Below are 12,081 nucleotides of genomic sequence, written 5' to 3'. Positions count from 1 at the left end.
CAGATATGACACAGGGCACAACTTTCCTAGAAGTACTGAACTTCAGGGGTGTCTGGAATACACTTTGGAATGGCAGCAGATTATCAGAAGACACAACAAATCTGAAAGGCTAAGTCAAAATAGACTTCACAGACTGGTTGTTAATAATTTTCTAGTGCTTGTGTGTGTTGACAGTAGAGCCAGAATTATAAATCAGATGCTTAATGGATTAGATATTTGTCTCCTTCTCTTTCTTGATCTCTCTACTTCTTCCTTGCAGACAATCGCCAAGGATTTTGCTTTGCTGAAGTTTTACAGACAATGTGTCAGATGGCTTCAAGCAGCCGTAATCTTGTCACTAAATCTGAGTGCTGCTGTGATGGAGGCCGGGGCTGGGGTAACCAGTGTGAGCTGTGTCCACTTCCCGGAACCACACAATATAAGAAACTCTGTCCACATGGACCAGGCTATACTACAGATGGGAGAGGTATTTGCAGGGATGAAAAGAGGCCGAAAAGGGGAAAGGAATATGCTCACATATTTAAGAAAATTCAGAATTCTTTTTGAAGTTCCTTTGGAGAATTTCCTGAGAAACGACAGAGTTTGATTTTTCAAATGCTGCTGAGAGACCAGAAATTAAAAACATCTTTCAGCAGTAGCTGCAACCAGAATACTGACAGCTGAGCACAATTTTCAGGGTTGGGATCTAAAACAGGAGGTACCAACCAGTCACTAAAAGCTAGAAATGATCCCAAAGCCTTTGTATGCTGAAAAGCTGCATACATGGCAAAGGCAACAACAGTTGTTCCAACAACGATCTCACTGAATGCTTTGCAGTTACTATTTCCACACAAGAAGCAGAAGCTAACTTACGTTTTTAAATTGTGATGAAAAACTTTTTGTTATCTACCCGGTCATAAGAAAATTCACTTTTATGGGTTCTGTATTTTGCATTAACAAAACTGGAACCCAACTACCCACTGAAATAGCAGGAAGATTTTGATACAAAAAACAATAATGAAAGTTTGAAGGATGTGTGACTTTGAATTCAGGTCCATTTTTAAAGAGAAAGAGAGGGTAAAGTTTCTGTCAAAAGCATGATGGTAAGGAACTGTGCAAAAACTGGAAGAGAAGAAAAAGGTCAAATTTAAAATGACATATTTCGTATTTTCTGTGCAGATATTGATGAATGCAAGGTTATGCCAAACCTCTGTAGAAATGGACAGTGTATTAACACTATGGGCTCCTTCCGATGCTTTTGCAAAGTTGGCTATACCACTGACATAAGTGGCACATCTTGTATTGGTAAGATTCAGCATCTTAATACTCAGCTATTTTTTAAATTCATGCATAATGACGTATTAACCTCTGTAAACCATTGTATCAAAGCAGTTTTTTCTCTTTTATCTCTTTTCTATCTTTCTTTTCCTACGACATACTTCTATATTTTTATTTCATTGGGGGAAATTGAGAAACAAGCTGTACTGGCAGTATTCCTGCAGTAGAATGAGCACTGAAATATGTTTCAGCTGTGTAACCATTTAGACTGACAAACCAGCTCATTACTTCGTGGTCTCCATTTTCCCACTTTCTTGTTGGTTAACAAATAGACGTATACCATAGTATGCCCCCCAAAAAAATACTTAGTCCTTAGATGAAAATATTAATGCCACTGTTACTCTAGTGTATTACTCTTTCAAGACACTCAGTTTGACACTGTAGTGACAAGTACATAGAAACTTCACAGCAACACATCCATAGAGAAAGAAGCAGGAACTCCGAACAAACGTAAACTGGGAAGTTTTTCTACATTTTTCTCTCAAATATGGTGTTGTTTAGAAGACACCCTTCAAAGACAGACAAAGAAGTCAGTACAACAGATACTTAACAGTTTCTCTCTTCAGATCTTGATGAGTGCTCACAGTCTCCTAAACCATGCAATTTTATCTGCAAGAACTCAGAAGGGAGCTATCAGTGCTCATGTCCTCGGGGCTACATCCTTCAAGAAGATGGAAAGACATGTAAAGGTAAAGAAAGTTATACACCGTAACTTTTAATTTCGTTGCACACTGACTTAAAAGGAAATAGTTTTGAAGCCTGACATTTTTATCAAGTTAGACTAAATGTATCTCCTTTTTTGTTGACTTTTCTTAAGACAACAACATCTCTTACTTTCAGATCTTGATGAATGTCAAACCAAACAACACAATTGTCAGTTTCTCTGTGTCAACACCCTTGGAGGCTTCACATGCAAATGTCCACCTGGTTTTACGCAACATCACACAGCTTGTATTGGTAAGAAAAACACTAGTTTTCTTGCATCAGTTTTTCTATAAGAACAACATTCTCAATTCTCATTCATTTCTTTTGCTCTGTAGAAACAGTAATAATACAGAGCAATAATGTCAGATGTCCAGAAAACAGATTTTGAAAAGCAACAATTATAGCTAAAGAAAAATCAGCCTGCCCACCATTTGTATTTTCTTGCTTAGTAAACAGTTGTACATATTTAATACATGTTATTATATTCTAAGTATAACCACATGCAGACAAAGGGGTAAACTATTAAAATCTGATTTAAAATGTAGTTAAACAAAAACAGATTGCATTTTCTTTTTTAATAGATACAGATGTCTTTAGATCTTAAGCATATGTACGAATCTTGCCAACTGAAACTAATTCAGCTGATACAGAAGTGCAGCATTTTTCTACTGTCAGCAATTACACACGTGGGTCTTTTGCACTCATAACTAAATTACAACTTGCACTTCCAATTTATTAATTACTCATGGCTCAGCATGATTTGTCAGGTCATCTGATATTTAAATATGAAAATCTACATTTTCAAAATAAACTGTTGCACCACTGAGGATTTCAGCCTCTTAAGAACTGTTATATGAACATGTCTAAAATCGTGCCCCAAGGTATACCAACCTTCTTCTCTTTCCTCTGCATTTTTAAGATAACAATGAATGTGGTTCCCAGCCATCACTTTGTGGATCAAAAGGAATTTGCCAAAACACCCCTGGAAGTTTTACCTGTGAATGTCAAAGGGGATTTTCTCTGGATTCTACTGGATTAAACTGTGAAGGTAACTAGCGAAGGTCAAATTTTTTTATGGTGCAAAACTTCTGTGTCTGTTGAATCCTATATGCTGAATCCTCTGTATTGAATCCTTTTGCTCCTGAAGAGCACCAGCCATAGTAAAAGTAAATACCTAAAAAATATAGGAATGTATTTGAGTAATTTTAAGCAAAATTGTGTGTAAGAACATACTGCCTGAGTAATTTCTACACAAATTAGAATAACAAGTGACTTTCTAGCTGACTCTTAAGCAACTGTTTCCAGGCTGCCATTTCAAGTTCACATAGGTTTATGCATCTAAAAGTCTAGCTGTTTCTTCTTTTTAATTTTCATTGTTATTCAGTCTAAGCAGAGTCTCTACAATTTTTGTTTCAGCTAACTGTATCATCCACCTGAGGATATCTAATACTAGATTCTAAATTCCATCTTTTAAGTCTTCTACCACAGAGATACACATTCAGAACGGTACTTCCCTACAGTTAAAATACATATTACATTATTAAGCTTCATGTCTCTCTGTTGGCCCAATAGGGAGCCCCAGTCAGAAAATCTCTATTTGAGAGGTCCAGAGTCTTCAGTGGGCCTCAGATATTGAGCAAAGAAGAAACTGAAAGGCCAGGCCATGTGGCTGCTGAGAACTAGAAATGCAGAAGTATATGTCACAAAGATAGGACACCTCAAAATGTCAGCAATCTTGGTCCTGCATTTAAAACAGGAATTGATATGTAGAGCCCATTTCTAGAATAACAGTGCAGAATATACACAGCTATAAGTTTTAGAAAGCATTATCTTCTATGAGATTACATTGTTCTCATAAAGTAGGTACATCCTTATTGTGTAGTTTACCCAGCATCTGCAAAACAAAACACTAAATTACACATATCAAAGCATTCATGAGATACGTACGCAACTGGCACATCAGAACAGCTCTATATGCCATTACTGATAAAATGACAGCTTTCAGGCCTTGCCACAATGGTTTTCTGCACCTCAGGTCTTGGGACATCACAATTCTAGTAAATTTGTTTCAAACTGTGGACAACTAGAATGTACCTTAGAATCTGTGATACCATGCATGATTTTTTATTTCTACTAGAAGTGCATACTGTACCTGACACATTAAGCTGCTTACAATCTACTTATTTTTTACAGCAGACACTATTTCAGATGACTGAGTTTTTACATTTTGTGTTTTCTTTGTGGCTTTCTCCTTTATTTACACTTACCTCAGAGACTTTTTAGATGGCTTTGTCTTTTTAATTGCAAAGGTTAGCACTTACATCCAAATTTGATATGTATTCCTCATATTCAAACACTTCAATACGTTCCAAGTTCCAAGAAACTGAAAGTTTAGTCCTACATAATTGGTTTGAAAACTGAAATGAAAAAAACATTCTAAAAATTACATCAAAGCAATGTCATGTGGGATTAACAGGAATAGTGTTTCTTCTCCAAATCTGAGTCATGTAAAGGCTCATGTGCTTCAACTAGATTATTGACAGATAGAAAGAACACTACATTAATTGACTTTTAGTCTTTCCAAAAGAGCAGCCTGAATGGTGCTTCCATGTTACATCAGCACTCCCCTGTCAAAATACTGGTGTTTCAATGATTACGATCAAAGTGAGTAATGTATTTGGCAACACATATAATCGTGTGTTCTTTCATGTTGCACTTTTCTGCTGATTGCAAAGATGTGGATGAATGTGATGGAAACCATAGGTGCCAGCATGGCTGTCAAAACATCCTGGGTGGATACAGATGTGGATGCCCACAAGGATATATTCAGCATTACCAGTGGAATCAATGTGTTGGTAAGGAAACATACAGCACAGGATACGTTTAAACAGCAAAGGTGTCATAGTGTTTATAGTGACAACTGCCAGGTGAGGACAAGAATGGGCAGGACAAAGGGTATGCAGACAAAAATATTTTCTTCCTGTCTCCCCCTCCTTCCATACACTTATTACTCCCAACATAAATCAATGACATAAGGCAACAAGAAAATGAACTCATCCTGTTGAAACTCTGTGTGACAAGGAGTTTTCCTAGTAAGGCCTAAATTCTGACTCCCTTCTTCTTGAGAAAATCCCCATCTTAGAATGGTGGAAAGATGTTCATTGAATTCCTGAAAGCATCAATGTAGATACTTCTGCTGGGGGGAAAAAATAAATTGCCCCCCTCACCCGCTAAAAAAAATCCCACCTTTCATCAGTAAGAATTGCTCATCATCATTCACAATTTGAGAATACTACGGAATAGCATCTATAGTGCATGGGGAGAAAAAATATCAACATAACCATTAAGGGTTTCCTACTACCAAAATACAGTCTTAAAGCCAACATTAGTTCTTTGCACAGGGAACGGGGACAAATTAATCAGTTCAGCAGTTTTACTGTAGGTTTAGCTCATTCAATCCATCATTTCTTTTCTGTGTTTCATGAACTAATCTAACTCCCATACCAAATGAAATGCGGGGAATTTTTTTTTTTAATAAAAACCAACACATGCCCTAACAACCCATCCTCTGTACTGCTCACAAGGCATCATGACAACGTATTTACCTTTTCAAGTTTGCTTTCATGGTTCTCTGTCAACGGTGTCATAATCAGAGGATGGCTGTGAGCACTGTCATATATTTCTTACAGGCTGATCTTATTGTCCTTATCCTAGACATATCAATTAGCTTATTATACGCATTTTATATTAAGTAGCACACCATCATCACTCCTTACTTAAGACTGCTCTACAGCAAAGACTGGGGTGGGAGTGACAGCAACACACAAAAAACAAGTCCCACAAAACTCCAGAAGAGGAACAGTCTCTGAGTATCACATACAGTCCTAAAAAGAACGTGTGTCCTATTGCCTAGCAGGCAAGAATGGTACAGCATGCACTAATAGTACTGGACAGGAAAACACCTACAGGGAAACAGTACCTTGGCAAGATAAATAAAATAAGCAACACATGCCAACTATCAAAAGCATGATCTTCCATAAAACAAGTTACCTTTTTCACTCATTTTTCACAATATAGCCTGGAACCAAATCAGTCATACTGACTGCTCTGTATCTTAATTCAACACCCACAAGGTGAAGACAATACTTCCCTTTCTCTTCCATTTTGGTTGGCTATTTAGATTGTCCTTCCCCTCACAGAGCCTGCACACTTCCACTACAAGTATGTACTAGCTTTGCTCCATTGCTAGGTGCCCAGGAACACTATCATGGTTGGACTATGACTAGAGTTCCAGCTCATTTCTCCTCTGTGGACCTTATATGGTACCCTGCAAGGGGAAAGAGGACCCTCAAGCAAAACAGGAGGCGTACCTTGCAGGAAGGAGGAGCACTGAGTCAATATAAGGTTAACAGTATCCTAAAATACCTTTATAGCCCAGCTATATGTGTTTGGGACCTTTGCCAATGTACTTTTTCTTCAGAGACCAAGTGTCTACAGTGTAATGACGTCAAGGATGTTGCAGAGCCCTAGGACTTGCAGATACTCTGATTTGTTGGCTACATCTTGCTTGCCTGATATCTATCAGATTAGAAGATACCAATATACTTTTCTTTGGTTACTAGATGAAAATGAATGCTCCAATCCTAATGCGTGTGGCTCTGCTTCCTGCTACAACACACTTGGAAGTTACAAGTGTGCCTGCCCATCTGGATTTTCTTATGACCAATTCTCCAGTGCATGCCATGATGTGAATGAGTGTTCTTCTACCAAGAACCCCTGCAATTATGGTTGTTCCAACACTGAAGGTGGTTATCTTTGTGGCTGTCCACCTGGCTATTACAGAGTTGGACAAGGGTGAGTACCTCCACACAGTGATTTATCAAAGACACATTCAGAAGGCTATTAACCAGCTGGACCCTCGTCAGAGAGAAGAGCACAGGTGCAAATGAAGGACAGGCTACTAAGTCATTCTTTCTACTCCCTTTGCACACAATATCCATAAGCTAGAAAAAAAGACATGTCTGCACATGCAGCATGACACTCATTTTAAATCCAGTATATAAGAACCATTAAACAATTAGGTCTGCTTTCTCTGTCAGTATCAGCACAAGAGCTCCTTCACAAACCTGCTCAATGAGGACTGTTACTATGTAAGGATAGGTACCATCTGTATTGAGATAAGTAAGGGTTTTAAGCCACACTGATCAACCTAGAACACTGAACACAAAGTAACATTGTTCTGGTACATGACAATGGCTAAATTCTTTAGTTCCAAAGCTCAGGACAGTTTTTTTTCTCTTTCTTTGTAAAATCTGAAAATTAGAAAAGCCTGCAGGCCTTCAGCCAATGGTTGTATTTCATTCAGTATGCCACACTAGTGTGAAGAAAATTAATAAGAGAGCTCCTGCTAAGGGAAAAGAAGGGGATACAGACACTGTGGTACAGATTACATACACTCACTTTACATTTAACACGACAGTTCATAAAACTGCAAGAAGTAACTGAAACAGATGTTTTTATTCAACAGCCACTGTGTCTCAGGGATGGGATTTAACAAAGGCCAGTACCTGCCACTGGATGGAGATGCTGATGAAGAGAATGCTTTGTCCCCTGAAGCTTGTTATGAGTGTAAAATCAATGGCTATTCCAAAAAAGACAACAGGAAGAAGAGAAGTGTTAATGACACTGTACGTACCATTTTAGTTTAAGTGTCTATTCATGGTTGCTCACAGTTGTGGGGGACTAGAGTCCCTGACCTAGCTGATACACTTAAGTCCAATATTTGCAGAATTACCAAGGGTATTAGAGAATTACCCTTCAGACTTAATTTTTTTTTCTTATTGCATTTGTGAGCTTAGCAAAATAACTTATGGGATACTCATGAAAGGACAGCCCTACTCTTAACACCTTTTAGATGCTTTTATTCAAAAGTTAGAAGAGTATACCTGTGTATCTGATATCTGCATTATCTGTATGATAGGATGTTGTCCCATAGCATTAGCTCTGGTCTTGGAATCTGCAGTAATAGGAAACTGACTCAGTTTAGGGGTGGGCACACAAACAGACAGTCCTTCAGTAGTACAAGGGTTGTGTAATGCAAAGAGGCAAAATGAAACCCTCAGCTAAAATGGTGCAATGTGTTAGCCACACAAGTTACATTGAAAGAGTGGGGAAACAAGTCTCCTTTCTAAAAAGGTAAGGACATAAAACAATCCTGAAGCTCCAGTGTTAGTACACGCTACTTTGCATGGTGCCATCAAAGCCAGTTCTTGTATTGGCAAAGGATCTGAAGAAGACAGGAATCCTACAATTCCTGCTCTAAAGGATATAGTGTTGGCACTTAAAATCTGTATTTTTGATTTCCCCCCCACATCCACCCCCCGCCCTCAAGTGTGTTCAGAGCTAACACCTCTGGACAGATTCATACCTGCAGCACAAGTATACTGAGGCTCAAATTAAAAAAGAACACATGACTGATTTGTGAGAAAAACAATGCTGGGACTTTATTCCACACTCCTTTCAGTAGTCCAAGTAAGATGTAATCGGACAATGTGACATAATAGCCCTTTCTGTAGAAGGCTAACAATACAGCAGTTCTCTCCTTAGTTCAATTTCCTTTGTACTTTCTCATCACCAAATGCTGACACTGCTTGTTTTTGTATTCATTAAAACAGTGGGAATTCCCAGTGTTGTGGTATTTCTGTAGCGTTCCTTATTGAAGTTGATCATAAGAACAAAACTGTTCCTTGTGTACAGTCTTTATTTACTGCAGTGGTAAACATAGGTCTCTTATTTACATTGATTTTTCACAAGCATGAAGTTAAACAGATTCTGAGTAGAATCGGAAATCTGAGCCCCCTCTGTAGACCTGATGCTGTAACTTTAAGTATCCTGGTAAGCCTGTGTGAGAAGCCTGTAAGATTTACAGGGTTTGTTATATGGAATCAAGCAGTTTTCCCAGGTGGAAAAGATTTACAATTGCTTCTTTCTCAGCTAGATTGTGACAAATGCAGAAACTGTTAATAATCACATATTAGTCTTCTCTTGATGGAAATGAATCTCTCTTTCTCTCCTGCTCTAAACAATCTTTCCTCCTTTACTTCAGATTGAGCAGATTAGCTTGGAAAGTCTAGACATGGATAGTCCTTTGAAGATGAGAATCAACATTTCCAGGCTTGACAACAAGAAGCACATCCTAGAACTCCTGCCAGCCATTGAGCCTCTCACCAACCATGTGCGCTACATCATCTCGCATGGCAACGATGATGGCATCTTTCGAATCCATCAGAGGGATGGACTGAGTTATTTGCACACAGTCAAGAAAAAGTCAGTGCCTGGAACTCACACACTGGAAATCACAAGCATTCCTCTATATAAGAAAAAGGAGCTAAAGAAACTGGAAGAGAGCAATGAGGACAACTACCTCCTAGGAGAGCTCGGGGAAGCTCTCAGAATGAGGCTGTGGATAGACCTCTATTAGCCGTCTTCCAGACTGAATCCAATTCTTTAGTCACTTCTGTTCACCTATCTACCCACCTGAGCATATCTCTTTTTAAAGGCTTTGAAACAGTCACTGACTTTTGGGGGAGGAAGGGAAAGGGAAAGACCTCTTTCGTTTCATCCTGCCGAGACTGCAGAACCACCCTTGCAGGAGGGTAACTTAGACTCCGCCACCGCCAAAACTTTGATTACAATGGCGATCATGGTTACTGTATCTTTTATATAACCTCAATTTAAAGTATATTAAAAAGCTAAAGTTCAAGAAGTCATCATATGGCACTAAATGGCACAAAAATGTGAGCTATTTTTTCCTGTTAGCAGTCTGTAACACTTTGGGTATTTTGCTATAGTTCCTAATTAAAAAAAAATATAGAAGTTTATTTATTTTTAATGCAGTAATATATGGAGAAAATATCAAATTATGTAAACAAAAAGGGAAACTTGCTTGTTTTTCTTTAGATTTATAAATTTGAGCTATAACATTTTAGAGGTACTTTCTTAATTAAAAAAAAAAATAGATTTGAAAGATGTTTCCTTTTGTTTTTGGGCCAGTCATCCAAATAGTATATAAGTAATTTTAAAAATGTATCAGAGCTGAAAGAGCACTGTAGTACATCTTCTGGATATTCTAAAGTGCTTTTGCAAAACTTTGAGTATTCAAAAAAAAAAGAAAAAAAAGAGTCTTAAATGACAAGAATTACAATATCAGTCTCTGCAGAGATCATACTTCACAGCAGCTCAATAAGATTGTATTCTGAATCAGCCATATCAAATAATGGAACAAGAGGTACAACCACTGTAGCAAAATACCTTGACTGCTTTTAATACCATTAGAATTGCAGAACCAAACTGTACTGTACTTCCAATAACCTCAAGGAACCACACATGCAACCACACCTCATTCTCAGAAAGGGTGCTCTACAAACTTGCATTACTGTAGGCAGCTGAAGAAAATAATGTCTCTCTGAAGGCAACGCGTGATGTTTCATACTGTTTGGTGCTGGCTTGAATTAATGGTGCATTTACTAAAAACTGAGAGCTGTATCAGGACTGCCATATGTGCAAACTAATTATGCAGCGCAGACAAGGAAAATGTGTATTTGAAATCCATTTCTTAGAAGTTTCATTAATACTGTAGTTATACACCGTACGCCTCATTTTATCATAGCTTATTTTTTAAGAAAGATGTTTGTACAATGAGTTGACATATAGTTTACTTTAGTAATTTTTTGAAAAATGTCGTACCATTATGTGTTAAGTGTATGTCTCAATGGTGCTTTTTTGGACAGCTGGTGCCTGTAACTAGTCATGTAACAGAATCTCATATGTGAAAATAGCCAAAGCACATACTGACTCCAGGATTGTTTCAGTCGCGTATCAGTGCTGACCAAAGATTATATCAAGTTATACTCAGTGATTTTTCTTTTCTTTTCTTTTCTTTTTTTGAGTTTGGGGATTTGGAAAAGAAAAAGAAAATTTGTACATTTTTAATCAAATGTTTGTAAGAAAAAGAAGTTTTGTGTTAAGGTCTGTATCAGTAAGACAACACTTTCCTTGCAATAAAGCTTATTTTGGGTTATTTTTTTTCTTTGAAATGTCTCTGGTCTTTACACAAAATGAACATCTAATTGTAAATCTGAAGGATTTCAGAGCAGAAAAAGGAGCTGATATAGTGCAAACCACTCACGTTTAATGCTATACAGCATTTGATGGCTTAGTTTCTCTGTCATGACAGAGCTGAAACACGGGAATTAAACTCTCCTTACAAAGTTAAAACTGCCTCAACTCCCTCAAAATCTGTCGTGTATTAGGTTACAGCGGGCTGGCATTGCAAAGGGGTTTTGCTTATCTGTGTAATGAGGGCTGAAGGACCATCACAATTTAAGTTTGATAATTCAGCTCTAAAAAAATAATCCCCATACATTTAAGAGTAGGGGTGTAAAACCTCCACCTACCTGGAGAGCAAAAACCTGGTAAGACCACCAGTGAAGGTACTTCTGCTTTCTAGCATTCCCTTCCTTGAGTGCCCTTCATTAGGTACGCACAGTCAAACTCAACAGTACAAAAAATGTTTTTTCTTAAAATATGAAGAGTTTCCACAAAGACCCCATTACATAAGCTACACTGCCTTTTTATTCCATTCAGAGTTAAGCTGGTGATTGGCTTTAAGTAATAGCCAATACTGACTGTATGTTTTTGTCACAGCGATAATAGCTAGAGAAAGGGAAAAAAAACCACATTGGCTTACGCACTGAATTAAGATGCAAACTGCTTGTTTTACAGGTACTCTTTAGTTTCTGAATATAGGACTTAAGCAGACTTAGCCCTACATATTCTGTTCTCCTTCTTGGGAGGGAGTGGCACTCCACCAGTTAATTGCATTAAAATCCAAGTTGCAGGTCTAAGGTTCTAATGACTAGATGCAGTAACAATGAGTTTCCCTAGTGTTTGAGACCCTTTTTTCTGCATAAATCTGCTCTTCCCCATGCTTTCAAAGATCCAGGCTAGCATACTTTTCCTGCCACCCTGCTGTCCCTCCCTCTTTACTAAAATATTCAT

General features: G+C 37.9%; 1 protein-coding gene across 3 annotated transcripts in view; it reads left to right on the top strand.

The window, feature by feature from the left end:
- FBN2 (fibrillin 2) overlaps positions 1–9,502 on the top strand; it is a 172,180-nt gene extending 162,678 nt beyond the window's left edge. The window contains exons 57-66 of one of the 3 annotated variants that reach the window (XM_074166567.1): positions 260–466; positions 1,159–1,284; positions 1,884–2,006; positions 2,158–2,274; positions 2,942–3,070; positions 4,758–4,877; positions 6,645–6,876; positions 7,550–7,713; positions 8,167–8,174; positions 9,128–9,502. In XM_074166567.1, coding sequence (XP_074022668.1) covers positions 260–466; positions 1,159–1,284; positions 1,884–2,006; positions 2,158–2,274; positions 2,942–3,070; positions 4,758–4,877; positions 6,645–6,876; positions 7,550–7,713; positions 8,167–8,174; positions 9,128–9,502 — 1,601 coding nt within the window. Of the gene's footprint in view, positions 1–259; positions 467–1,158; positions 1,285–1,883; positions 2,007–2,157; positions 2,275–2,941; positions 3,071–4,757; positions 4,878–6,644; positions 6,877–7,549; positions 7,725–8,166; positions 8,175–9,127 lie in introns of all 3 variants that reach the window. The other 2 variants (XM_074166568.1, XM_074166566.1) reach the window with 2 other exon arrangements.
- The last annotated feature ends 2,579 nt before the right edge of the window (positions 9,503–12,081 follow it).

This window comes from Numenius arquata, chromosome Z, assembly GCF_964106895.1.
Source record: "Numenius arquata chromosome Z, bNumArq3.hap1.1, whole genome shotgun sequence".
Taxonomy (NCBI): Eukaryota; Metazoa; Chordata; class Aves; order Charadriiformes; family Scolopacidae; genus Numenius; species Numenius arquata.
The sequence above is the reverse complement of the archived record's forward strand: the minus strand, read 5'-3'. Positions and strand labels throughout refer to the sequence as shown.